The 25,098-nt window shown below is 40.0% G+C and overlaps 3 protein-coding genes and 1 pseudogene across 5 annotated transcripts in view; 2 read left to right on the forward strand and 2 right to left on the reverse strand.

The window, feature by feature from the left end:
• LOC107679275 (mitochondrial inner membrane protein OXA1L-like) overlaps positions 1-1,898 on the forward strand; it is a 10,883-nt gene extending 8,985 nt beyond the window's left edge. The window contains exons 9-10 of the mRNA XM_016474791.1: positions 849-929; positions 1,589-1,898. Coding sequence (XP_016330277.1) covers positions 849-929; positions 1,589-1,710 — 203 coding nt within the window. The 3' untranslated portion in view covers positions 1,711-1,898. The remainder of the gene's footprint in view (positions 1-848; positions 930-1,588) is intronic.
• A 1,316-nt stretch (positions 1,899-3,214) lies between these two features.
• On the reverse strand, positions 3,215-13,367 carry LOC107679238 (Y+L amino acid transporter 2-like; annotated as a pseudogene).
• Positions 13,368-15,520: 2,153 nt separating this feature from the next.
• LOC107679266 (sal-like protein 1) lies at positions 15,521-22,350 on the reverse strand. Of its 2 annotated transcripts, none has more exons than XM_016474777.1 (4): positions 22,254-22,350; positions 20,003-20,608; positions 16,781-19,317; positions 15,521-16,650 (listed from the first exon to the last, which is right to left on the reverse strand). In XM_016474777.1, exons 1-4 carry the CDS (start codon positions 22,327-22,329, stop codon positions 16,426-16,428), a joined length of 3,444 nt encoding a protein of 1,147 aa, XP_016330263.1. In that variant the 5' UTR covers positions 22,330-22,350; the 3' UTR covers positions 15,521-16,425. The 2 variants fall into 2 exon arrangements, with proteins under 2 accessions (XP_016330263.1, XP_016330264.1); XM_016474778.1 differs by having other exon boundaries at positions 16,781-19,163; positions 19,846-20,608.
• ccnb1ip1 (cyclin B1 interacting protein 1) overlaps positions 22,268-25,098 on the forward strand; it is a 7,990-nt gene continuing 5,159 nt past the window's right edge. Inside the window, exon 1 of one of the 2 annotated variants that reach the window (XM_016474783.1) lies at positions 22,268-22,345. The gene's annotated coding sequence lies outside the window, so the exon portion shown is untranslated. Of the gene's footprint in view, positions 22,391-25,098 lie in introns of both variants that reach the window. The other variant, XM_016474781.1, reaches the window with a different exon arrangement.

Consider the following 25,098-nt stretch of genomic DNA (forward strand, 5'->3'; position numbering starts at 1 on the left):
ATTGCTAAAATGTTCAAAAAAGCAGCTATTATATAATATCCATTTCTGATGTCGCCAATAATTAGAGATGCACTGAAACTGCACGCTCAGGTTTCACTTTCACGTGGTGTGATGCGCTGCGTGTTATCCCGCTCTATGCGTGTGCGCTCCGCTCAGTCGCTCCACTCGTATACCGTTCATGCTCATTGATGGACAAAATTTTTTAATAATATTAAAAATATCTGTATGACATTATATTCTGCAGTTCTTCCCTGCTGTACTGAATATCTATACTTTTCAAATTATCATATTGAAGTTAGAAATTCAAATATTGTGACAATTTATTTTGTAGGGTGCCACAAGTTTGTTAAAGTTTCCAAAGGTGCCGCGACTAAAAAAAGGTTGGTAAACACTGAACTAGTCTACCTCTGTGCGTCCCTCAACAGTGTTCTGCAGCAGCGTCTCTAAGAGAGAGAGAGAGAGAGAGAGCTTGTGTGAACTAGGCCAGTGTTTCCCAACCGGGGTGCCGTCTGTCGAGAGCAGGGGTGCCGTGTAAAAAATCCTTTTTTAATATGGCTTTTTGTGCAAACTGCGTGACCGTAGTGTGCGTGTGCGAGCACGTGTGATTGCAGTAATTCCTGTGTGCTGTATAGGTAGCCTACTGTATGCTAATTTCAGTTATTACAGTTAACTACGCGAAGTGATATGGAACTGTAATGCGGTCAAGAGAGCTGCCTGGAACTACGTTCGCCGTGCGTTTCCCTGAAAATAATTGCACGCCTCAGAACGTTCGTCAGCCAATCAGATTCAAGCATTCAACGGCCCCGTAGTATAATGTTTATATAATGTTTCTGTATTCGTTCACTCAGGATGGAATAATGCCCAGTTGGCTCAGCAGCTGGAGGAGAGAGAAAGAAGAATTAAAGGACACCTGGATATGGCGGCCAAAGGTGAGGGTTTGCTCTTCATAGCTCTGTTTCAAAACCTAGTGAACTGTCTACAGCCTACACTACTGCTCAAAAGACTGGGGTCAATAAGATTATGTAAATGTTTTTTTAAAGAAGTTTCTTACCAAAGCTGCATTTATTTGATTAAAAATACAGTAAAAATGTAATATTGTGAAATGTTATTACAATTTAAAATAACTGTTTCCTATTTGAATATATTTTTAAGTGTTATTGTTTTCCTGTGATGGCAAAGCGGTCTTTTCAGCATCATTACTCCAGTCTTCAGTGTCACATGATTCTTCAGAAATCATTCTAATATGCTGATTTGCGAGCCATTATTTGAAATATAAGACTTTTGTGACATTATAAATATCTTTACTGTCACTTTTGATTAATTTAATGTTTCCTTCCTGAATAAACGTTTATATATATATAAAAAAAAAATCTTACTGACATTTGAAATTAGATTAATACATTTTGGTACTGAATGAAATGTAAGTGTTTATTGATGAAAATGCTTGTAACTCTGTTGGCATACTATGAATGTGTGTACACTTGTGAAGCTATATATTACAGATGATGTATTACAGATTACAGCTATGTATTACAGATGTTTTTTTTCTGTTCACAATTTTCATGTATCCCTGCCCCTTTTTTTAAAGGTCCTCTGAGGCAGACTTTTACCCATAACCCTCTCCAACAGTCAGCAGCACCAGTGTCAACAGGAAAATCAAGTTGTTCCAAGCAAGACCAGAAGAGGCCCTGGGAAGAGACGATTGGTTAAGACATTAAAGGAGAATTGTGATGGCTTTGTACATATGTATTGAGAAGGACTAAGGGATGGGTGGAAAAATTAAGATATGTGTTTAATAGAAATGGTGTTGTGCTGTGTTTTCTTGCCATTAAGAGCAATCTTATTGCCTTATCACTCTCTCCATTCATTTACATGCATACATACACACAAATTACATTTACATTTAGTCATTTAGCAGATGCTTTTATCCAAAGCGACTTACAAATGAGGACAATGGAAGCAATCAAAATCGACAAGAGAGCAATGATATGCAAGTGCTATAACAAGTCTCCGCTTAATGCAATGATATGCAAGTGCTATATCAAGTCTCAGTTAGCTTAACGCAGTACAAGCAGCAAGGTTTTTTTTTATTATTATATAATAAATAAAAAGAATAGAGCAAGCTAGTGTTAAAGGCCTTTTTTTGCTTAAGCTTAAAGCTTTTTGCTTTTTTTGTTTAAAGGGGTCATATGATGCAATTTTAATTTTTCCTTTCTCTTTGGAGTGTAACAAGCTCTTGGTGCATAAAGAAGATCTGTAAAGTTGCAAAGACTAAAGTCTCAAATCCAAAGAGATATTCTTTATAAAAGTTAAGAGTCAGCCACACCTACCTAAAACGGCTCGTTCTAACACGCCCCCACATATCTACCTCACTATGTGGGAAGATTTGCATAATGCGTTTGTAATGGGTTTTAATGTTTTTGTCTCGTCGCTCCGGCCGGACACGGCATCAACAGTATGGTGAGGGGCGTAACATTTCCGTCACACGCTTGAGATATTCGGCCAATCACAACGCACTGGATAGCTGGCCAATCAGAGCACACCTCACTTTTTCAGACCGATGAGCTTTGTAAAAATCTACGTGTTTCAAAAAGGCGGGGCATAGAGGAGAAACAATAATGTACAGTATGTGGAAAATAATGTTTTTTTTACTTTAAACCGCATAAACACATTTCATTACACCAAATACACAAAATAATGTTCTTTTTAGGAGCATGATATGACCCCTTTAAGCTAGTGTTTTTTTGTTTGTTTTTTTAAAGAAAACAAGCAGTTAGTAAATGAATAGAGGGCAAGTTTTTTTTTTTAAGAATAGAATTAGAATAGAGATTGCTAGAGTTAGAGGGTCAAATAAAGATGGAAGAGATGTGTTTTTAGTCGATTCTTGAAGATGGCTAAGGACTCAGCTGCTCGGATTGAGTTGGGCAGGTCATTCCACCAGGAGGGAACAGTTAATTTAAAAGTCCGTAAAAGTCGTTTTGTGCTTCTTTGGGATGGCACAATAAAGCGACGATCACTTGCAGAACGCAGGCTTCTAGAGGGCACATAATTCTGAAGTAATGAATTTAGGTAAAGGGGTGCAGAGCCAGTGGTGGTTTTGTAGGCAAACATTAATGCCTTGATATTTATGGGAGCAGCTATTGGTAGCCAGTGCAAATTGATAAACAGAGGTGTGACGTGCGTTCTTTTTGGCTCGTTAAAAATTAATCTTGCTGCTGTGTTCTGGATTAATTGTAAAGGTTTGATAGAACTGGCTGGAAGACCTGCCATAGTAGTTTTCATCCAAAGCACTTAAAAACAATGGCTGACTAAATGTTAACATTAATATTTATGTCCCTTCATGATGAACATGCACAGGTTTTGCATTATTTGTCCTTTATTTCGTTTTTTTTTTTTATCCAACCAGTTATCACAAATCCATAATAACACTGCCGTTGTCATTTCAGTCTTTAGAAAAGAAAACATGGAAAATACTGCTTTCGATATTCATATACACACCTGTAAAGATAAAGATGTTGTAGTGGCAATTCCTTTCTTCAACAAACAAGGTCTTTTATTAGACTCTCAGTGTACAAGCATCTAAATTTATGTGTGTATTAATGTGCAACAATTAGGTTTATGGCTATTTCAAAGCAATTGTACAAATGTCTCTAAATAATTTCTCTGTTATCAGTGCTATAATTTCATCCCCGCAACAACCTCAAAGTCCAAGTTTCTTCACATGCAAGGAGTTGGTTTACTGTTCCCCATCAAACCAGCATTCAACTGATCAAAACGCAGCATAAATATCTCTAATAAATATAAAGGACTTGCATTGACTTGGGGGTGGGGGTTCACATGACATCTGATCAATCTAAAATGATATCTGTATAAACCAGTGTAAAAACAAGTTTAATCACATCAGCAGCTTTAGTATTGCATGCCCAGTCTTGAATCCAGAGATTATTCCAGTTTTCTTGCCAGTGCCTCATCCTCTTCTACTCTGCCTTTTCACCTTCTTTGTCCATCTCAGTAAGAACACAGTAGCACACCTTCTGAATGAGCATGCCTGAAGATGCTGGTGAAGAGGAAATGAAAATAGACACATATCAGTTTTAGCAGCAATGAACTCTGTAAACCTAAATGACTTTTAGGAGACTTACCAATAAACTTCCTGAGCCACATAGGCCTACGTGTGGCAGGTAGATAGCAGCACAGGAAGTAGACGGGCACTCCCGATAAGGCAATGGCAATGCCGATTAATGAGTTGATAGTGTCGCTATATAAAGGCACCACCACAAGAAATACTGTGCAGAGGCAGAATATAATTGGGAAGAACAGGCTGAGCTGAAAGAAAAAGAAAAGGTAAGACAAATGAGTGATAATTATTCAATGAGTCTGCTCGAGTCGTATTTTGGCGCTCCTCTGTGATATATTTGTTAAGCATAAATCTATAATAAAGATATGAGTAATGACAATACCTATAGTTTGCCTATGTACTGTATGAAACCGACTGAATGGAACGCGTTTCCTCATGCGAACACGACTTCTGTTCGCAAATGTATATTTACATTTCTGACTTAAGGCTACATGATAATTGGTAACTTTTTATGTATTGAAATGCATGAACACTATGGAAATTAATATATAGTTATTCATAAATATTACATATCTTTAAGATCACACAGTACGAAAGGCACACAGTATGAAAGACCATTTACTTGTTTAATTTTTTATATTCTTAGCAAACACCTTCTGACCAAACCTACTCACGTGAAAATGCATGTATTTTATGATGTATTAATATATTAATATTTATGATATATAATATATTAATGCATATAATTTATGATGACTACAACAGCAGGATGCCAGATATTTACATTTCACAACTGTGACTTTACTACTCATAACTGCAACTTTCTAGGCTTTATCACAATTGCAACTTTATATCTCACAATGTGACTTTATATAACACAGTGTGACTTTTATCTCACAAACAGGTCCCTGTGTTTCTTTTGTTTTTGTTTTTTACTCTGAGGCAGAAACTGGCTTCCATAAGCAACACTTGAGTGTTGCTTTGGTTTGGTTGAAATAAAAATCAAGCGTTGCTGGATTTAGCTTTCTCACTAATTTAAAAAAAGTCAAAATAATACATGGCAGACGCTGGTTTGTTTACCTTTAGTGGTCGTGGTCTGTCTGGTTGTTTCCATCGCAGGTACAGCTGTCCCAGGATAGACAGACCCACAAAGAACCAGTAGCTGAAGCTGTAGTAATTGATCAGTTTAAAGACATCTTCCACACACAGGTACACAAGAGCCATGGCACCCTGTCACACAACAAGTCATTTGAGAATAGCTACACTTAGATTTACAGACATGAATGATGACTTTAAAGACATGGAATACAGACAAAGGAAAACACAGGATTGAAATAGAACATTAGTACATGTAATACAGCATATTAGGACACAAATGGAGATGTTGAGATGGGAACTGACGTTGAAGAGTAGGGCAGGGATGGGGGTGAAGCGGGTGATGTGAATCATGCACAGGTAGTCTGGCAGATGGCCCTCTCTGGAGCCCACGAAGAACAACCTGAGTGGAAATACACAAATGAGAAATGAGCTAAGAATGAAAGTTAGAATGAAAATGATCCATGAGATGAAATAATGTGGTGATTCAGATGGCAACAATGACACTGATTAAACTACCCATGTTAGATACTACTCACCTTGAAGCAGCCACTATTGAAGCGTTTAATCCTCCAAAGCAGGAGAAGGCAACAGCGACTGGTATTGTCCAATTAAAATATCCAAATACCTGGTCTGCAAATGTCTGTGAATTAAAACTTGAATCAGCCAAGAAACTCTTGTACCAATTTTCTCTTTTCTTTTTTTAATGTACACTACTGTTCAAAAGTTTGAGTATGATTATTATTTATTTATTTGAAAGAAATAAACCCTTTTATTCAGCAAGGATGCATTAAATTGATCAAAAGTGACAGTAAAGGCATTTAAGAAAGAAAAATATTAGAGTGATTTCTGAAGGATCATGTGACACTGCAGACTGGAAATTCAGCATTGCCATCACAGAAATTAATTACATTTAAAAAAAATTGTTTAAAACAGAAAACAGTTATTTAAAATTATAATATTATATCACAATATTAATGTTTTTACAAATAAATGCAGCCTTGGTGAGAATAAGAGACTTCTTTCAAAAATCTTCAAACTTTTGAACAGTAAAAAAACATGTTATGTTATTGTATTGTTCTTTTTAAAAATTAATAAAAACAAAATTCTAATGAGAACAGCTAAGAGATTAATCTATATTGATGAACAATATTGACGACCACCAGAGATGAATACTCACCACAGCCACGGCATCACTGACCAGGATGGCAGGAATGGGCAGGATTGTATAGTAAGCCAAATTGGTAAGAATGTAGATCACTGTGACAATGGGCATGGAGATAGCAATGGCCAGCGGGAGATTTCTGCAAAACACGATGACCACCAGAGAGCAGCAGAATGCATTACCATGCATACAATTAAGTTTACAACTCTCAGAGCTGGTAAAGCAGTGCTCTGCCTAATGCTGACAAATATGTTTCATATGTCCACAGATTTTTATTTTTTTTTACTTCTACCCAGAGGCCTAAATGGAGAAGTGCTTGGATAGTTTGTGGGAAGGAAGGTTGAAGGAGAGCTGTTGTTACATAACGGACCTGAGCATCCCACAAAACAGCATGTTTGCTGTGTTCAATTAGACATTCAGTGAATTGAGTGAATCAAAGATTAAGGCCTTTAGATAGAGAGATAGATAGACAGACAGACAGATAGACAGATAGACAGATAGATAGATAGATAGATAGATAGATATTTCATTTATAGATAAATTACCTCTCAGGATTTTTGATCTCCTCAGTGACAAAGTTGAGCGTGTCCCATCCAGAGTAGGAGAAGAGAGCAGAATATAATGCCAGAGCAACATCACCTGGATCCCGAGATGAACCTGAGAACAGCCCTTCAAAATTCTGTGTGTAACCTAGACCACAAACACACACATAAACCAGCATAATCAGATTATATTATATATACAGATACAAAGTTAAAAACCTTATACAGGAGTAAAAAGTTTCCTGTGGTGTCTTTACCCTGGAATATCTTGACCAGGCCAGTGATGATGACAGCGATGAGGGCAATGACCTTTGAGTAGGTGAAGAAGTCCTGAACGCGTGTTCCATACTACACATAGGCACAGTTCACAAAGGTCAGCAAGCCTACAGAACAAACATAGGTCAAGATGAAACTTTTTTTATATATATATATTTTGCGACTTGCACAGGCCCTGGTGTTTTTGTGCTCAAGATGTATTAGGCTTTAAAAAGATAGTCCACCCAAAAATGTCATCATTTACTCACCCTCATGTCATTCGAAACCCGTATGCATATATTTTTTCTGCTGAAAAGAACATATTTTGAAGAATGTTGATTACCAGTTTTGATTCCCATTGACTTCCATTGTATTTTTTCCCCCATGGAGTCCAATGGGAACCAAAATGGTGTGTATCCCCCAGCAAGAAAGCAAGGAATGACATGAGGGTGAGTAAATGATGACAGACTGTTAATTTTTGGGTGGACTATCCCTTTAAGGATCCACATGGGTTTTCTTGTGAGTTTGAGTCTGAGTCTAGTCACAACATCACTGCAATAACACGAAATGGATACGGTCTTCCCCTGTTTTCCAAGAGGATCAATGATCTTCAGGGGCCAGTTTGTTCTGGCCCTGGAATGTCTTGATTTATGTGAGGTTCAGACAAAGGGAGCGTGTGAGCAAGTGTTTGATCATGTGTGCGTCTTTTGTAAGGTAGTCTTCCTGGCTTGAGGAAGCGGGGCTGCTGACTCTAGCACTCCTGCTGGTTGTTTTGCAAGGAGCGAAACAGCTTAGGACAGCACTAAAGTTTGCGTGCGTGAGCGGGACATTTTTTCTGTCGTACAGAAAATCCAGCTGTAAGCACCTGTGCTTTGATACCGCATTCCATGAGGGCACATTTGAACAATTTAGAACAAACTTGTACTGCTTTGTATTGCAGATACCCTTTGATAGTGCATTCATACAGGAAATAAAACAGTGGAAACTGAACTCAAATTGAGAGCGAGAGTGTGTTAGCCTTAACTCCAAATGAGGAAGTTACAATGTGTCACATGACTTACTAACTCTTACAAGATACAGTCACTGTCTGACACATTAAACAACAGGAAAAAAACGATATAATATGTGGATATTAAAATTCTCTCACACACAAACCCTCCCTGTGGCTTTTAAGCTTAGGTTACATTTCTAAAAGATGTTTCTAAAAAAATGTTTTCTAGCCCTGCTCCAACTTCATCTTATCTGTTATTACGGTTGCTATCAATGTTGCCTCAAGTTCATAAACTGCTCGCACACCCGTTTCTAATCTAGAGTCTCTCTGCTTAAGGAGGGCAGATAGCACAGTCACAGGCATATACAGGTGCATCTCAATAAATTAGAATGTCGTGGAAAAGTGTCTCATTCCTGTATGGTTATGTCATCTTTTATAATGAACAAACAATGAAAATATAAAACTAACATCATTCACTTCCACTGCGTTTCATGTGGTTAGCACGACATGAGTAAGTGATGACAAAATGTTCATTTTTGAGGTGAACTATTTCTTTTTTGTGGAATATGGCCATGTTATAATGTGATTCAATTTTAGTGAGCCTATTTTGAGATAGGCTTCTTAATTAAATGTAAATATTAAGCATGCTTAAAGGGATAGTTAACCCAAAATGAACATTCTTTCATCATTTACTCACTCTCATGCCATTCCAGATCCATTCCAGATATTCTTTCTTTCTGTGGAAGATAAATGAAAAAAATTAGAGAAATGTTTATTTATTTATTTATTTTTTAACAATGGTAGTCAATGGTCACCAAACTGTTTAGCTGCCAACACTTTTCAAAATAGCATATTTTGTGTTCCACCGAATAAAGTAAGTCATACAGTTTTGGAATGACATGAGAACAAGTAAATGATGACAGAATTTTGTCATCATTTACTTGTAGCAGGTGAGAGCTCCATGAGTTCAGCTGAGTGTGTCAGTTAAGCGAGACATACAAAATGTGCAGAGTGATGGGTCCCCAGGACCAGGATTGAAAACCATTTATCTAGATTACGTGTGTGAAAAAATTCTCAGATTTCAAAATTCTGAAGCCTTTCAAGAACTGCCAGTTCAATTGTCATTTTTTGTTTCAGTTTGCACTTTTTGCGCAATTGTGCATGTCTGTGCTGAGCGAGACGAATCACGTGAATGTAACCCTCCACATCAGCAGCACTCATCTGACACATTCTCTTCTTCTTCCCTTTTCCACTCAACATCAAATTCCGACAGGCTTTCATTTTTTCTCATAACCTCATAATTTCGTTTTTCTCCCCTTACAAAAAAAGGACTGTGATGGTACTACAGTAAAGTGATGGTATCAGATGATAATACCATAGATCTATTTTACTTTGTCTGTGAGTGTCTTTTGAACTCCATATATTGCTCATGATGTTTTATGCCACTTCGTGCGCTATTGCTGTCTGTGGTAAATGTAGCTCTTTGTTCACGTGTTTGTGTAATGTTAACCTGCTACCTGCTACCCACTTCCTGCTGCCAATTCTTTCACTGTTCACACAATCTTTTAAAGTGTTACTTACTTTCCCAACTAACATGCAGTGGATGCAGAAATGCAACTAAACTTTGAATTCAAGAGCTAATTAAACCCAAAAATTTAAATTTTGTCATCATTTACAAACCCTCGTGTCATTTCAAACACTTTCTTTTTTCTCCGTAGATTGCAATAGGAGAAATGTTGAGAATGTTCAAAGGTTTGGGGTCTGTGAGGTCTCTTATGCTCACCAAGGCCGCATTTAAAAAAAGAAATACAGTAAATTGTAATATTGTGAAATATTATAGCAATTTCAAATAATTATTTTCGCTATTAATTTATTTTAAAATGTAATTTATTCCTATGATGGCAAAGCTGAATTTTCAGCAGCCATTACTGCAGTCTTCAGTGTCACCCAGAAATCATTCTAATATGCTGTTTGGTGCTCAAAAAAAACAAAACATTTCTGATTATTATCAATGTTAAAAACAGTTGTGCTGCTTAATATTTTTGTTGAAACCATGACACATTTTTTAAAGGGGTCATATGATGCGATTTCAAGTTTTCCTTTCTCTTTGGAGTGTTACAAGCTGATTGTGCATAGATAAGATCCCTGAAGTTGCAAAGACTAAAGTCTCAAAACCAAAGAGATATTCTTTATCAAAGTTAAGACTCTACCACGCCCCCCTAAAACGGCTCGTTCTAACGCCCCCACATATCTACCTCACTATGTGGAAATATTTGCATAATGCCGCCCAAATGTGCACGCAAAGAAAGAAGGCGTGGTTTCAGTAACCGCAGTTAGTGCTGAAGCAGCCATGTCAGGGAGACGCTGTGTGTTTCAGTGCGAAAGCAAAAGCACTTTATTTGGCCTTCCGAAAGTAGATGCATTTAGGAATCTTTAAGATTACTTACAACAGAACAGCAATGCATTTTATGAACGACCGTTTCGTGAACCTAGGAGAGGAGGTAATTCTGACTTTGCTATGAATATCTGGCGCTTCTGAATCAGCTACTGTTTTGTTATTAGATTAAGCATAGAGGACCTACAATAATGTACAGTATTTGAAAAATAATGTGTTTTTTGAACATTAAAGCATGTCAACATATTCTGTTACACCAAATACACCAAATAATGATCTTTAAAAAAGCATCATATGACCCCTTTAAAGATCCTTTTATGAAAAGAAAGTTCAGAAGAACAGAATTTATGATCAATTTAATACGTCCTTCCTTCAAAAAAAATCTTACTGACCCCAAACTTTTGAACAGTAGCGTATATTCTTCAACATTTCTCCTTCTGTGTTCCACGGAATGGTAGGTAAATTATTCTGGGTGAACTATTCCTTTTAAGTTTCATAGCTCAAATTTTGTTCTTGAAGACTTGAGATACACAAATCTTCACAGATAAACTACAAAAGCAACTCCCAAACATATACACACACATCCACATGCATCAACTCACATATGCAGGCTGCAGCCAGCAGACGATTGGCCACGTAGGGCGCTATACACGTGGGGAAGATGGGCTGCACCATGTAGTTGGAGAAGGTGATGGCTATCACAGCCTGACTGGTGGGCTCGATGATCAGAAGAGAAGTCCATAGACGGATGAAAGCCAAAAAGCCTCCAAAAGCCTCCAGGATGTAGGCGTAGCTGGCACCCGACTTGGTGATGGTGGTCCCGAGCTCAGCATAACAGAGCGCCCCGAACACCGAGAAGATCCCACCAATTGTCCACACTAACAAAGACAACCCATAGGAGCCGCTATACATCAGTACGCCTTTGGGTGAGACAAAGATCCCAGAGCCAATCATGTTTCCCACGATGAGACACACACCATTGAGCAAAGATATTTCTTTTTTCAGTTTCATGGACTCCTGTGAGCCATTTGCCTTCAGGTTTACGTCCGACACCTCTGAGGACCGCTCCTCCGTGGATGCAGGGCTGTAGGACGCCATTGTTTTAAAGGGCCGATGGGTTGGATGATACAAAAAAAAGACTGTCTAAACCAGTTCTACAGTCAGCTACAAGAGTTTTAAGAAGGTCTGAAAGGTTCCCAGCTAATTCTTGAGATCTTCAGGTGACATCTGGGGAATATAGAAGAAGAGTGTTCAGTATATACACACACACACACATGCACGCACATATAATAATCTCCAAAGAAACAGGGCAATCATAAAGAGCTCACATACACGCTCTTGCTTTTCAATTGTACATATGGCTATTACGGATCCATTAGACATCATGGCAAATGGCTTTTTACAGGTGTGTAAACAAAGCTGCACAGAGAAAAAGGTCTACATGTAAGAAAAGCATCCAGCTTGCTCATATTCCTTACTGCGTGAGACAGGTTTGTGTGTCTTAGCCAACGGCTTAAACAATCACCATCCCTGACGTGGACATTGATCCACCTGATCTCTAGTCAACCAAGACCAAGTATAGGGATTTTTAATACGTTAAGTCCAATTCAACTCTCTCTCATTTTATCTCTCGCTCTCTCTCACTTTTAGCATGGTGCACCAGCATGCTGATCTGTCACATGCTCCTTAAGGTTCAGTGGGCTCAAAAGAGCTATGCTCAAGAGCACAGGCTGGGAAATGTCTTCACATGACGGTATGAAAATTATGCACATACCGGGACATGTCTAGTTAATTGACAGCTTGTATATTTGAAGCTCAAAGTTGAGAGCCATTGATGCTGACTATGCCAAACTATACACTGACAACTAGGCATAATTTTGGCACAGGTTAACTAATAAGACTTAATGACATCCTGAAATCTGAATGGGAAGTGAATGGGAATTTTGCACTGGATGCGGCTACATCTAACATTATACATTAGGGCAGTAGGATTCTGGGTCACCTGATTGTTTAAATTCAACATTTTAAAAAGGTAGTTTAAATTTTAGAATTCATACTTAGAATTTAAAATTGTTGTACATCATTTTAGACCCTGTGGGCCCTTAGAATCATTCCCACATTTCACACACTAACTCCAGCAGTCGTATAGATCTGATTAAAAGCCCCGTGTAATGGTTGGGAAGGTCTTATCACAAAAGAAGAAAGCTGCATTCAGGAAAGACAAAAAGAGATAGAGAGGATGATTAAAGAACTGAGATGAGTGGGTGGACAGTAGGCAATTACTGCACGTGATAATTAACCAGCCACACTAATGCAAGATCTTTAGAGCAAGGTTCAGGACATGCTGATAAGCGCTCTGAAAAAACAACTATAAAACAAAATCACTCAAGGTTACAGCCTAAGCGAAGCAGAATATTCAGTGCATCAGTGCATTATATAAACTAACTGTAACTAACCAATTGGACTAAAGGTTTAAACTAAAGGTTTATATCGATAATAAATTCGTGATAATTATGTACAGTGAGCTAAAGTCTTGTCCATATAAAACCTGTAAATATGCATTTTTACAATGAGGTCTGTGTAATTTAAAGCTTTATGAAATAATAATTCTGGCTTTAAATGTCGGCAAGCACACAAGAGCTGAGTGGAGTGGTTTTGTATGACCTTTTCCTCCAGGTGCTGAACTGGCATCAGGATGCAGCCTGTACTGATGTTTTGTCTGCCGTTCATTTTCGCAGACACAATCGAAGTCGATTTGCAGCTCATGTTTATTTCGCCGCGTGAGATCTCAGTCATATGGTCTCTCTGTCACGGCTCGCGCTCGATTTCCTTACCGTTCAGTTCGTGCGCTCGAGACGTTTGAAGTAGATTGATGAACTTCTGCTCTCATTCAAATACAGATTGCAAACACAGCGAGTAAGGGGATGAGAAAAGGGACAGAGCACAGCTGTCTAAACTATTGAACCATTATAATGAGCGTCTGGATGAACTTATGAAAAATACCAGCTAAACAGATCTCCAAAAAAATAAAAAAAAATGTTGTAGTCGACACAGATAAAGCAGTGCTGTTATCGTAAAATCGCTTTCGGTCATTGAAATATAGCTGAAATAAAATAAAATATATTAGGCATACGTTAAAAACCTCAACTTAAATGTTAAAAAAACTTACATCAAAATTAGAAATGTTGCCTTGGCAACTAACCGAAATACTTTTAAGTTGAAGTACTAAAATACGCAAGCACTGAATACAATTATATAAATGAATTCATATAAATTTATATAGTTATATAAATTATAAAAAATAATATGACAAAAGTGCGTAACAAAATGACTAAATCTTTAAAAGTAAACAAAAAACTAATTCAAAGTGTATACCATATATATGCTACTATATATACTATAAAAGTATCTAAATAATAATAAAACTGACAATTGGACATCTCTGATGATATACTTAACGATTAAAATTAAAATTAAAATATATCCTGAGAAATATTCACTGGCGTAAAATGTGACAACTAACCCCGAGTCATCTACATGAATGGAAATAAAAAAGAAAAAGAATTCAATAAAATATGATATTATAGCTTTTGCTTTGGAGATGTTCGAAAGTGAAGATTAAAATCCCTTGCACACATTTTAGGATTGGCTTGCACTTCAGGCACCTTGCCTTATGAATGTTGTATTTCCACATATACAATTCTGTAACTCAAAATGATTGCTTGCGCCTTTGGATTATTTACAGTACACACCTGTGTATGTGTCGCCATCGTGTGGTCAAAATAGGATGTTACACCACATCAATTTTTTTCTGACTTGCAAAGGAAGCACTTTCCAATTGTTGCTGTTACTATTACTTTAGTACTTTAGATGTTACCTGTTTTATTATTGCAACCAGTTTTTTTTTTCCCCTAGTATTTATTTTATGAACTTGTTTTTGGCTATATATTTACTAAACTGCCGTAAAAAAAAAAAAAAGTGTAAATGAACATTATAAAAGTTAAATATATATGCATATTATATATAAACATAAACAAAATGCAGTTGTACAATCATTTACAACTGTGGGGTTATTGGTTTATGAACCACCTGCAGTGCCGAGTCTAAATGGAAAGCTTTACTTTACATCCACTGATTTCAAAATCATCTTTTAAAGATCATTAACAACTCATTGTAGAACCATTCATCACATCTTGCTGCTTTTTTGCCTCTTAGATGCTACATTTTGGCATATTTGGCATTGTCTCTTGAAGATTTCCTTATTTTTGATTGAGATATGTCTTTATCCCTTCCTGAATGCATGTGGACAAACTTCTACCACATGCCTTGTTTCTGGCTCATTGTTCGTCTCCCTCTCAACCTCAACATTTCTCTCCTTGGTTACAGGTTGTCATGGTTTCGAGGGCCTAGCAGAGGCAGGATTAGGAGCCATTTTAGGGACAGCTGGCCGGGTCGGTCTCCACCTCCCCTTCATCCCGCGCAGAGACGCTCAGGGGGGATGAGGGGGGACATTGTGCGAGGATTAGAGCTTCCTGTGTGTCAGCCGCATTACACAGGGGGGGTGGGAAGGAAAGAGAGTGAAAGAGGCAAAGAATGAAAGAGAAAATGAAAGAGCGAGCATATGAAAGAGAGCATGACATAGAAAGCAAGAGGGTGTTTGAGGGGAGGGAGTGAAGTCTGTACAGCTGCACACTCAATCGCATTACACAAGTATGTGTGTGTGAACAAACACACACACACAACATACACAAATACAGCCATCAACATGCACACCATCAATCTGGGAAACTAAAACATTCAAGGAAGCAGATTTTTTTTTTTTAAAAAGGGGTGGGGGTAGACAATTGCTGAAGGACAAAGTGCACTATGGAACAAGAACAAAAAAGCCTCATCGGATTCTGAAAATAGCTTAACAGGTGGCAGTTTTGTGTTCAGTGCAATTACAAAAAATGCACATACATTTAAAAAAAAAAGTAAAAACAAATCTTGAGACATTCATTCTGACTTTATTTCTCTTTTTGACAAGTTAGGACCACATTACATCCAAGAAAATTACAACACAAAGCTTGATAGAGTTCAACAGGGCCAACAAAGTTGCTTCAACCTTCAAGATTACAAAAATATTGAAAGCTTAAATCTATAGCAATTGCTCATCTGTACCATCATCAGAACTGATCCGATTTGCTGTTTTTCATAATCAAATAAAAATCCTTAATACTAAATCAGTGGAGCTTTTAAATCAAGAAAGTTGAAGAACAGGCATTGTGCAGAAAGTAAATCTGACCCTCTCAGCAATACAATCCTATCATTGTCATCATAAACCTCCCTTGTCAATAAGAGTTTTAGCAGTCACAGATATAGTGCAGCTATTTACAGAAATGCCTACAAAGTACAGCAGCATGAAAGAAGATAAAAACAGGGTACATTAAACAAAATTGATATTTACATTCAGCTGCACATCAGTTGATCAGTTTTGGTATGATCCCTACAATCCTCTCTCATCTCACACATCAGGTCAGTCCCTTTTTTCCTAGAGTTTGCTTGAAAATATATATTTTAAAATGTTTTACAAGTATTATTATGTATATCCTGGAATTCCAAATTGATTTCTGAAATTGCACTTAGACAGATAATTAATTTGCTTGTCATCTGTTATACACAAATACTATTTTCAAGATCCAATTTCCGTGCATCCTGATATTTGAAGTCGAAAGACTTACCAAGTCTTTTATCAATATGATTTAATTGTCTTCATGAAAAGGCACTACTATTACATATGGACTGATTTACTAATATTCTACAATATCAAACAATTAAAAACTACTCCTAACCACAAAGCTGAAAAAGGTTGTCATAGAAATCAGTAAACAAGAATAGTGCTAAAACCTAACTAATCACATTCTTTTAAGCAGTGTCTTCAGGTCTGTCGTCTCTGTCAGTGGTAGACACCGGATGCTCAGTCAAGGACAATTTATTTGTACTTTCCTCTGACATGTTTTTAGCATCGTCTCCTCTCAGTTTTCGATGGGTTGACTCCTCTGTACGCTCCACAACTTTTCCCTCAAAGGACTGTGAGGATGTGGTACTGGCCACCTGATTCATACTTCCGCTGTGGATTTTCATATGCCCCTGTTGAAACACAAAAATTAGAAGTCTTATAAACGTAAACATGATATCACAGGTAGTTAATGAATATTTCATAGAAACAAATGTCATCTAACATTCCATCTTCTTCAAAATAGCACATTAATCTATGTACCTTCAATCCACTGCGGCTAGCATATTCTTTTCCACACTCTGTGCAGCTGTAAGGTTTCTCTGAGCGCTGTGGTTGTGGAGGGGCTACAGGAGTCTCTGGTGATGTCACTTCAGTATTTTCTCTATCTTTCCTTTGATCCTCTTCTGCAGACTCTTGTGCATCCTCAGCTTTCACCTTCTGCTCTACAGCTCTGTCTGGAATGTGCAAATAAGCATTCTCTGTGGCTGGGTGAGAGTCACCATCATTGGACTCGAGAACACGGTCTATTCCATTCACATGAAGTGTTGTCTGATTGCTGCTTTGGTCTGATTTTGACTCAGTGGACAACCCTGGGCTGGAGGGTGGAGTGAGGGCAGGTGACAGATTGAGAGCTTCAGAGCTTAAACTAGGATTTGGCCCGCTGATCACTGTTTGATGTGAAGCGCCATTGTGCCATTTTTTATCAAGTAAGGTGTCCTGGGAGTTGGTCCGGGTACAGAGAGATAAGGGCGTGTCTTCATCCTCTTCTGCAGAGCCACTGACAACTTGAGATTTGCTGTGATGGACTGTGCCATAATGGTTCTCATCTGCTGGAATTGAATTGTCAGCTGGGCTATTTTCTCCTGAGGGGTCCTCCTTCTCCAGGGTGACAGTTGGACTAGTCTCAGGTGTGTTGTCATAGGGATCTTGATCTGACTCCATGAGCTGATCTGCATCACCCGATGTAGCATCTCTTAGGCTAGTCTCAGACTCCAGTAAGCTGGCAGAGGCAGACATGCTCATATTTAGAGGAAGAGACTGAGGGTTTTTGGGTAAAGAAACTCTATCCATTTGACCAGGGTCTTCTTCTGACTGCAGGTCCCCATTACCTTCTGGAGGCAACTGGCCCCCCAGATGCATCCGAATGTGATGCTGCAGTACCACGGCATTGGTAAACTTGCGCTGACAGAGTGGGCATGAGTTCTGGCCACGTGCATTGGCTGGACGTGCTCTGTGTGTGGCTAGATGAGCCCTTAGACTTCCCTTTGTGGAGAAGGAGCGGCCACAGAGTTTGCAGGGGAATGGACGTTCACCCAAGTGAGTGGCCTGGTGGAGACGTAATGCCCTTGGGCAGCTAAGGACACGGAGGCACACCCCACACTGATTAGGAACCAAAGAGGAGGCAGTTGACCCTTGGAGCTCTTGGCTGGCTGGCTCACTGCTAGGACTCGGGTTCAGCCCTAAGGCCGCCATCATCTCCCTCCTGTAAGCTAAGATAGCATTAGCGTTGGAGGTGGATATGTCATTAGCCTGTGCCTGGCCTTCATTAGTGCTTTTTAGGAGGGGCTGCTTCTCTAACTTCTGCGCCAGTCTTTGCAGCTTTGAGGTGTCAGAGGTGGCAGAGGATGAGGAAGGAGAGGAGGATGGAGAAGAGGAGTTTTGAGGTTTGGGGTATGAGGAGAAAGGGAAGGTAAGTGGGAGGTGAGGGGAAGGGAGGTGAGGAGGGCGAAGAAGGGCAAGGCTAGGATGGTGGGCAGAGGGACCTGATGGGAAGAGAATCTTCGGAAGGTGTGCCAGCTGGGAATATGGAGAACCAGGATGTAAGGTAGAGTGTGGTGGTGTATTCTCATCAAACCTCTGCTGCTTCGCACCTTTGAATTGACCAGTCATAGCAGAAGAGGTGATGGATGAAGATGATGACTGCACACTAGTGGAAACAGAGGCTGCAGCTGCAGCTGAGGCACGGTTAAGCTGTAGCAAAGAGTGGGCAGTGGAAAGCAGGGCCAGATCAACACTGGGTGGTAACGGAAGGGAGGAGGGAGATGGATGAGATGACCCAGACAGGAAACCAAGAGCTAAACTATCTGGCACACCTACACTACCTTTAACCCCAAATGGCTCCTCATCCTCTGCTCGACGTTTTCTGCGCCTCTGTGATGGCCCTGAGCCAGATCCTGATTGGCTCTGTTCAGACAGAACAGGTGGCAAGAGAGAGAGTGACAGCTCAGGATTTTGCTCACGGTGACGAAGGAAGTGGGCTTTGAGATTGCCGCGGGTAGTGAAACGACTAAGGCAGACCGGACATTGGTATGGACGCTCACCGGTGTGGGATCTCAGATGGATCTGTAGTGAGGAGTCACTGCTTAGAACCTTCCCACAGAACCGGCAGATGTGCTGCTGGCGGCCTAAAGAGGAGCTTGAAGATCCATTTGACATACTAACAGTGGAACTGAGAGATAGATAATCATGGGAGAGGCTGACCGTGGGCAAGGGAGGAGTTGGGAAATTCATGCCATTGCCATGACTGATGGAGGTGTTGGGAGACTTTTCATTGAGGTAGCGAGGTGGAAGTCCTAGCGTTAGAGATAGAGGGTGCACAGAGGCTGAAGAGGTGACTAAGGATGAGGAAGATGTTGCGGATGAAGTTGTGGAATAAGGAGTTCTGGTTCCATTTGTGTGAGATTGGTTGGGCTTGGTTGTAGGAGCTTGGGTAATTAAAGAGGCACGGGAGACAGTATTAGGTGGGGAGCTAGAGCCTGCATCACTCTGTTGACCCTCCACAGATCCCTGAGGTGCATCTTGGGCACTGACCCTCCGCTCGACGTTTTCTGCGCCTCTGTGATGGCCCTGAGCCAGATCCTGATTGGCTCTGTTCAGACAGAACAGGTGGCAAGAGAGAGAGTGACAGCTCAGGATTTTGCTCACGGTGACGAAGGAAGTGGGCTTTGAGATTGCCGCGGGAAGTGAAACGACTAAGGCAGACAGGACATTGGTATGGACGCTCACCGGTGTGGGATCTCAGATGGATCTGTAGTGAGGAGTCACTGCTTAGAACCTTCCCACAGAACCGGCAGATGTGCTGCTGGCGGCCTAAAGAGGAGCTTGAAGATCCATTTGACATACTAACAGTGGAACTGAGAGATAGATAATCATGGGAGAGGCTGACCGTGGGCAAGGGAGGAGTTGGGAAATTCATGCCATTGCCATGACTGATGGAGGTGTTGGGAGACTTTTCATTGAGGTAGCGAGGTGGAAGTCCTAGCGTTAGAGATAGAGGGTGCACAGAGGCTGAAGAGGTGACTAAGGATGAGGAAGATGTTGCGGATGAAGTTGTGGAATAAGGAGTTCTGGTTCCATTTGTGTGAGATTGGTTGGGCTTGGTTGTAGGAGCTTGGGTAATTAAAGAGGCACGGGAGACAGTATTAGGTGGGGAGCTAGAGCCTGCATCACTCTGTTGACCCTCCACAGATCCCTGAGGTGCATCTTGGGCACTGACAATACCACCTAGGCGCAGCACCTGCCTGCAGATTTCTTCTGTAATCTGCATTTGGTGAATCTGTCTTTGCTGCAGGACCCGAAGTTCCTCTAATAATACAGCAAGGGTTGGAGGCACCTGGAGTTGCTCTGAAGGTGATGAAGGAGTTTGGTGGATGGGACTAGGACTTCCTTGATGTGGTGGGGCACCCAGCGATGATGAAGAGGATAAAGAGGAGGTAGTGGTGGTTGCAGAAATACCCATTGGTGGGGATGTCACAGTGGAGTGGGGCTGATGAGATGGAATATGAGTGGATTTCTGCTGGCTAGGGGGAGGAGAGTGGGTCTGGGAGGACAGGGAAGGATGTGGGAAGTCTGGAGAGAGAGATGAGTGTGCATTAGGCAGAGATGTAGAATATGAGGCAATGTGATTTGGCCAATGGAGAGGAGATGAGCTCTCATTGGGGAGCGAGGGGGCATGAAGGCCACCAGGAGATGGTCTTGGGGCCAAAGGAGGCTGACAGTCCTGAAGGGATGTAGGAGAGGAAGAGGAAGATGACGAGGTAGTTTCAGAGGCAAGAGAGGTGGATGGAGATTTCACTGGTAGCTGGTCATCTGGAAAATAAAAAAAAGAAGTTTATAAGTATATAGCATCGATTTATCAGACAATGGCAATTATTTGAAAACATAATATTGTTGTAGCATTGTTTAATTATTTTATAATTCAATTTATATATTAATTGTTTTAACAGAGTTCTATAAGAACGAGTTATGAGAAAGCCTTCCTATTAAGGCCAACTCCTTTGTCAACAGTTTTCTTTCACCAAAACGCTGAATACCACTTGTCATTCTGCATTCTTAATGATCTTTCACCCTTAAATCACAACCTTCATATACCACACTCACATTTTCTGTCCTCACTCTTGCCACAACTCACTAACCACCTTGCAGCTATTGCAATGCTTTTTAGAGGACAATAGATATCACCACAACAACCCATAACCCCTCTTAACCCAACCCTCTGTCCATCAACTACATCTTTCATCTCTCTATTCACCCTTCCCCCCGACCCCACACAGGGTCAGAGGTCAGGGCATAGAAAGGGTTTTGGGCACTGTCCATGCGCTCTGATTGGCTAGATGACCTAACCTCATGAGCTCTAAGGTCAAATTCTTTTAGAATCTTGAGCGCAGAAAAAGAACTAGAAGAAGGGGGTTGGGAAAATAGTGGGTTGACTGACAGATGAACTATTTCCATTCTCTGGCATACTGATACAGAAAATGACTGTACACAGACTTGTGCAATCAAATCTGCTAAAATGCACCAGAAACACTCAACCCTAAAAAAAATCCCTTCACAACTTACTACCTGTTCTTGCCAATAGCTATAGAAATCGAATCACAAAGGTGCTGTATCTTTAAGATTCCTTAGCTAAATTTTTCTTCCATGCATGCACGCAATGGTGCATTCTTTCTCCTCTCTGTATTCTAACAGTGGAACCCCCAACTGAGCAGAGGTACAAAGTGAATAGAGGCAAGGGAGTGGGAAGGGGGGAACACGGTGGGAGCAGAAAAGAGGAGCACATGGAAACATGAGAGAGAGAATAAGGGAGAAGAGGAGAGAACAGAGTGAGAAGAGATTAATCTTTACCCAAACACCCCCTTCGTCCCCTCCCCCTTGCCTGCACCTTATTCACACTGAATAGGAGACTCCTCTAAATGCATAAAAGAACCCCAGCAATCAAACTGACTATGCTGCAAGTCTCTTGGAGGACTGACATTAGTGAAAAGCTAACACAGTTATGGCTCCTGAGTGATTCATGTCAACATAATGACCGGCCATACGGATGAACACCTTTAGACCAACCCTCTGGCCATGTCTTCAAGAGCCTTCTTTCAATATAACACACTGAGCAGACATTTTGAGCAGGAAATGTCAGTAAACTACTTATTTTTAAAAAAGTCAGGTCATGGCAGAAATGTGAGCTGCTGCTGCTCTTAAACAATGGCTCACTAAGTGGAGGGCCGAACGCACTAGTGCATTTTAACCTGTATCATAGTTCTTCAGGTGATAAAGAGTTCCTATTTTTAGCAATAAAGATAAACGTATACACAATTATTATTTGGATAACAGGTGCTCTTGGTAAACTAAAACTAGTTATGCAAAAACTTTTTAATTAAACAGTCGTTTTTTAATAATATAGCATCACGATCAATTAGTCCAGGGTAACACATAATTAACAAAGGATTGATTTCCTCACCTTGCGGCATCAAACGCGTGCCCCCGGGGTCCGCGTTAACGAGCTGCTGGGGCCGTTTCTGTTTCCGGCGTGACATGATTCACGAGCAGACGGTGAGAGTTACGGGCATCAACCAACTTTGCAACGCAAATTATAAGGTCGGTAATGAATAACCAAGTATCGAACTCCTCTGTTCGTAAATAATCCACCTTGCAGAACGCGTTAAGACAACATCGGCTTCTGTTGAAAGAGTTAGTTAAAAAATAAAATAAAATAAATAAACTTAAAATTCGTGTGGGCTGCTGAAGCGGACCATGACGACGTCCGCTGTTGCTGTGTGAACTGGCGAGTGCGTGTGTGGCTGTTTTTCCTCAACAAGTCCCCTCTTTCTCAAACTTGTCCACTCTGCGGACCCCCCTCCCCTCCTCTCCAAAGACACACAGACACACACACACACACACACACTCACACAAAAATACAATCTCTCCTTGTTCTGACATTTGCATTTCAATGGCGCGGAACACCGTCTCTTTTTCTTTCTTTCTCCCTCTTTTGCGTTTCTCTTAATGCTAATAGCTGCTCTCTAGTAGGCTAATTTAGACAACTGAGTTATATAGCCTACCAATATGAGTCAAAACGAATTTCGTGGCTTTTTATATTTAAACATATGCTTGTAATGCATGCAAAAAGGGAGTTCATACCCCTCAGGATTCTGACATCTGCCTGTTTTAAACAGCTTAATGACTACAAGTCATTTACTGCGCCAATTGAGAATTTGAGAAGGAGAGACACCTTTTGTATTGGCAGGTCTACTAAGATTTATGTGAAATCTCAATAGGCGACATTGCAAATCATCTGATTCACAGGAAGGTAAAAAAACAAACAAAAAAACTGACTGTGAGCGTTATCAGGTTACCTAGAAGGAAAATATAAATTAGCTCAAGTAGCCTATTATTGAAAGGGATAATGGAAGATCGTGTAGGCCTATGTAAAAATACACCAGATGTTAAAGTTATGTTATAAAAGCAAAAAATAACTTAACTTGAGGGAGATGATGAGGAAGGTGATGGGATGAGATAATACGTCAAGCGGTTTATAGACTATAACTGCACGGACTACTGGAGTAAAGACCCCCTGCGGCTCGCTCACTTTGTCGGTGCGTCCGAATATTCGGAGCTCTATTTAAAATGCATTGAATAGGAAGGGAATTTCCAACAATGGCAACCTGGACACAGTTGAGTGGGCTTCTCTTTCTCTCTCCTCACCCCCAGGATCCATTGCCGCTCCGCACAATGCCCCCCTTTCACCCCCGCCTCTGTTCCCATACACCACGTGGAGGAGGGATGAAGTGAAAAGCCATTTTTAATTAGATGTATCAAAAACATGCAGCCGACCTGCACCGTGTCTCATATAAGGCCAAGCGGTCCACTGACCATTAGGCAGTTTTTTTTCTTATACATGAGCGTGCTTGTTCATGCAGGCTTATTTACAATAACAAAGCATAATTTAAGATAAAAATGATTAAAATAGTTACAATAATATTATACTGTACACTGTACTGTAAGGCAAACCAATAATTCAAAAAGAGAGAGACAGTGTAGAACCATTATCATCATGGCTCACATGCATCTGTTGCATCGCTTCTGTTTTTTACTTGTTAATTTGTTGTTATATACAGTACTCATCAATGTTGCCAGATTGGAATGGTTTACTCTACATTTGGCTGATTTTGATTGAATTGTGCAGGGAAAATGTGCTTAGTTGGGTAGACAGAATTTAGGCTGATTTGCGTTCATTTGGGGATTTTTCTAAACATTTAAGTTAAGAATTTGCATTGCTTGATTAAAAATAGCTTCTCGTTCAATCAAACCAGACAGAACATCGATTGACTTGCATTATATAATGCTGTTCAGAGGAGGTACCATTTTCCAAATATACGTGTTTGCTCATAGTTTTGGGTGATAGTAGTTATCAATCTAAACAACGCCAAAATTGGGATATATAGGAAAAACGGAGAAGAAAAGAAAAGAAAATCAGAAAAAGGTCAATAGATCAGTGGTCAAGACCTATACCTTTCTCATGCCCAGTTGATGCACTTGACACTATGGAGAAATGCTGTAGGCCAGGGGTGCCCAAACACAGTCCTGCAGAGTTTAGATCCAACCCCAGTTAGACACACCTGAACCAGCTAATCAAGCACTTACTAGGCATACTAGAAACCTCCAGGCATGTGTGTTGAGGCAGGTTGGAGCTAAACTCTGCAGGACATCGGCCCTCCAGGACCGAGTTTGGGCACCTCTGCTGTAGGCTATCTGTGAGTTTCTCTTCTGAGAAGGCCTTTGATGTGTTTTGGCTATAGAGATATGCTGGAGGAGACGTGTTTCAGGAAACACTCAGTGTGAACACTTTCCGCATATTTGATGCTTTTTGAACAATCATTGGGCTAGAACAAAAACTACATTATAATTCAAAAGGGTTGGGTTAGTAAGATCAGTAATACTTCTTGGATGCGTTGCATTGATTATAAGTGACAGCAATGACTTTTACATTGTTACAGAAAATTCTATTTAAAATAAATGCTAACTTTCTTTTATTTCCAAAATTGATTGAGCATATGTAATGGCTTCTGAAAATTCAGCATTGCCATCGCAGTAATAAATTACATTATAAATTGTAATAATATTTCACAATATTACTGTTCTTACAGCACTTTTCAAATAAATGCAGTCTTGGTGACCATAAAAGACTTATTTTAAAAACATAATTTTGAATAGTGTGTAACACATATGGGCAGACACGTGCACACATAGACATCAAAGGGGGCTTGAGCACCTGCCCTTTTTCTTCGAGAGAGAAAGTGCCCTCT

The sequence above is a fragment of the Sinocyclocheilus anshuiensis genome, unplaced genomic scaffold (assembly GCF_001515605.1).
Source record: "Sinocyclocheilus anshuiensis isolate Anshui unplaced genomic scaffold, SAMN03320099.WGS_v1.1 scaffold1644, whole genome shotgun sequence".
In the NCBI taxonomy this organism is placed as follows: domain Eukaryota; kingdom Metazoa; phylum Chordata; class Actinopteri; order Cypriniformes; family Cyprinidae; genus Sinocyclocheilus; species Sinocyclocheilus anshuiensis.

Coding starts and splice junctions, on each gene's coding strand:
- LOC107679266 (XM_016474778.1), bottom strand. CDS start 22,329: ATGTCACGCCGGAAACAGAAACGGCCCCAGCAGCTCGTTAACGCGGAC. Junction 20,609..22,253: donor CACGCGTTTGATGCCGCAAG/GTGAGGAAATCA, acceptor TTTATTTTCCAG/ATGACCAGCTACCAGTGAAA. Junction 16,651..16,780: donor CTAGCCGCAGTGGATTGAAG/GTACATAGATTA, acceptor GTGTTTCAACAG/GGGCATATGAAAATCCACAG.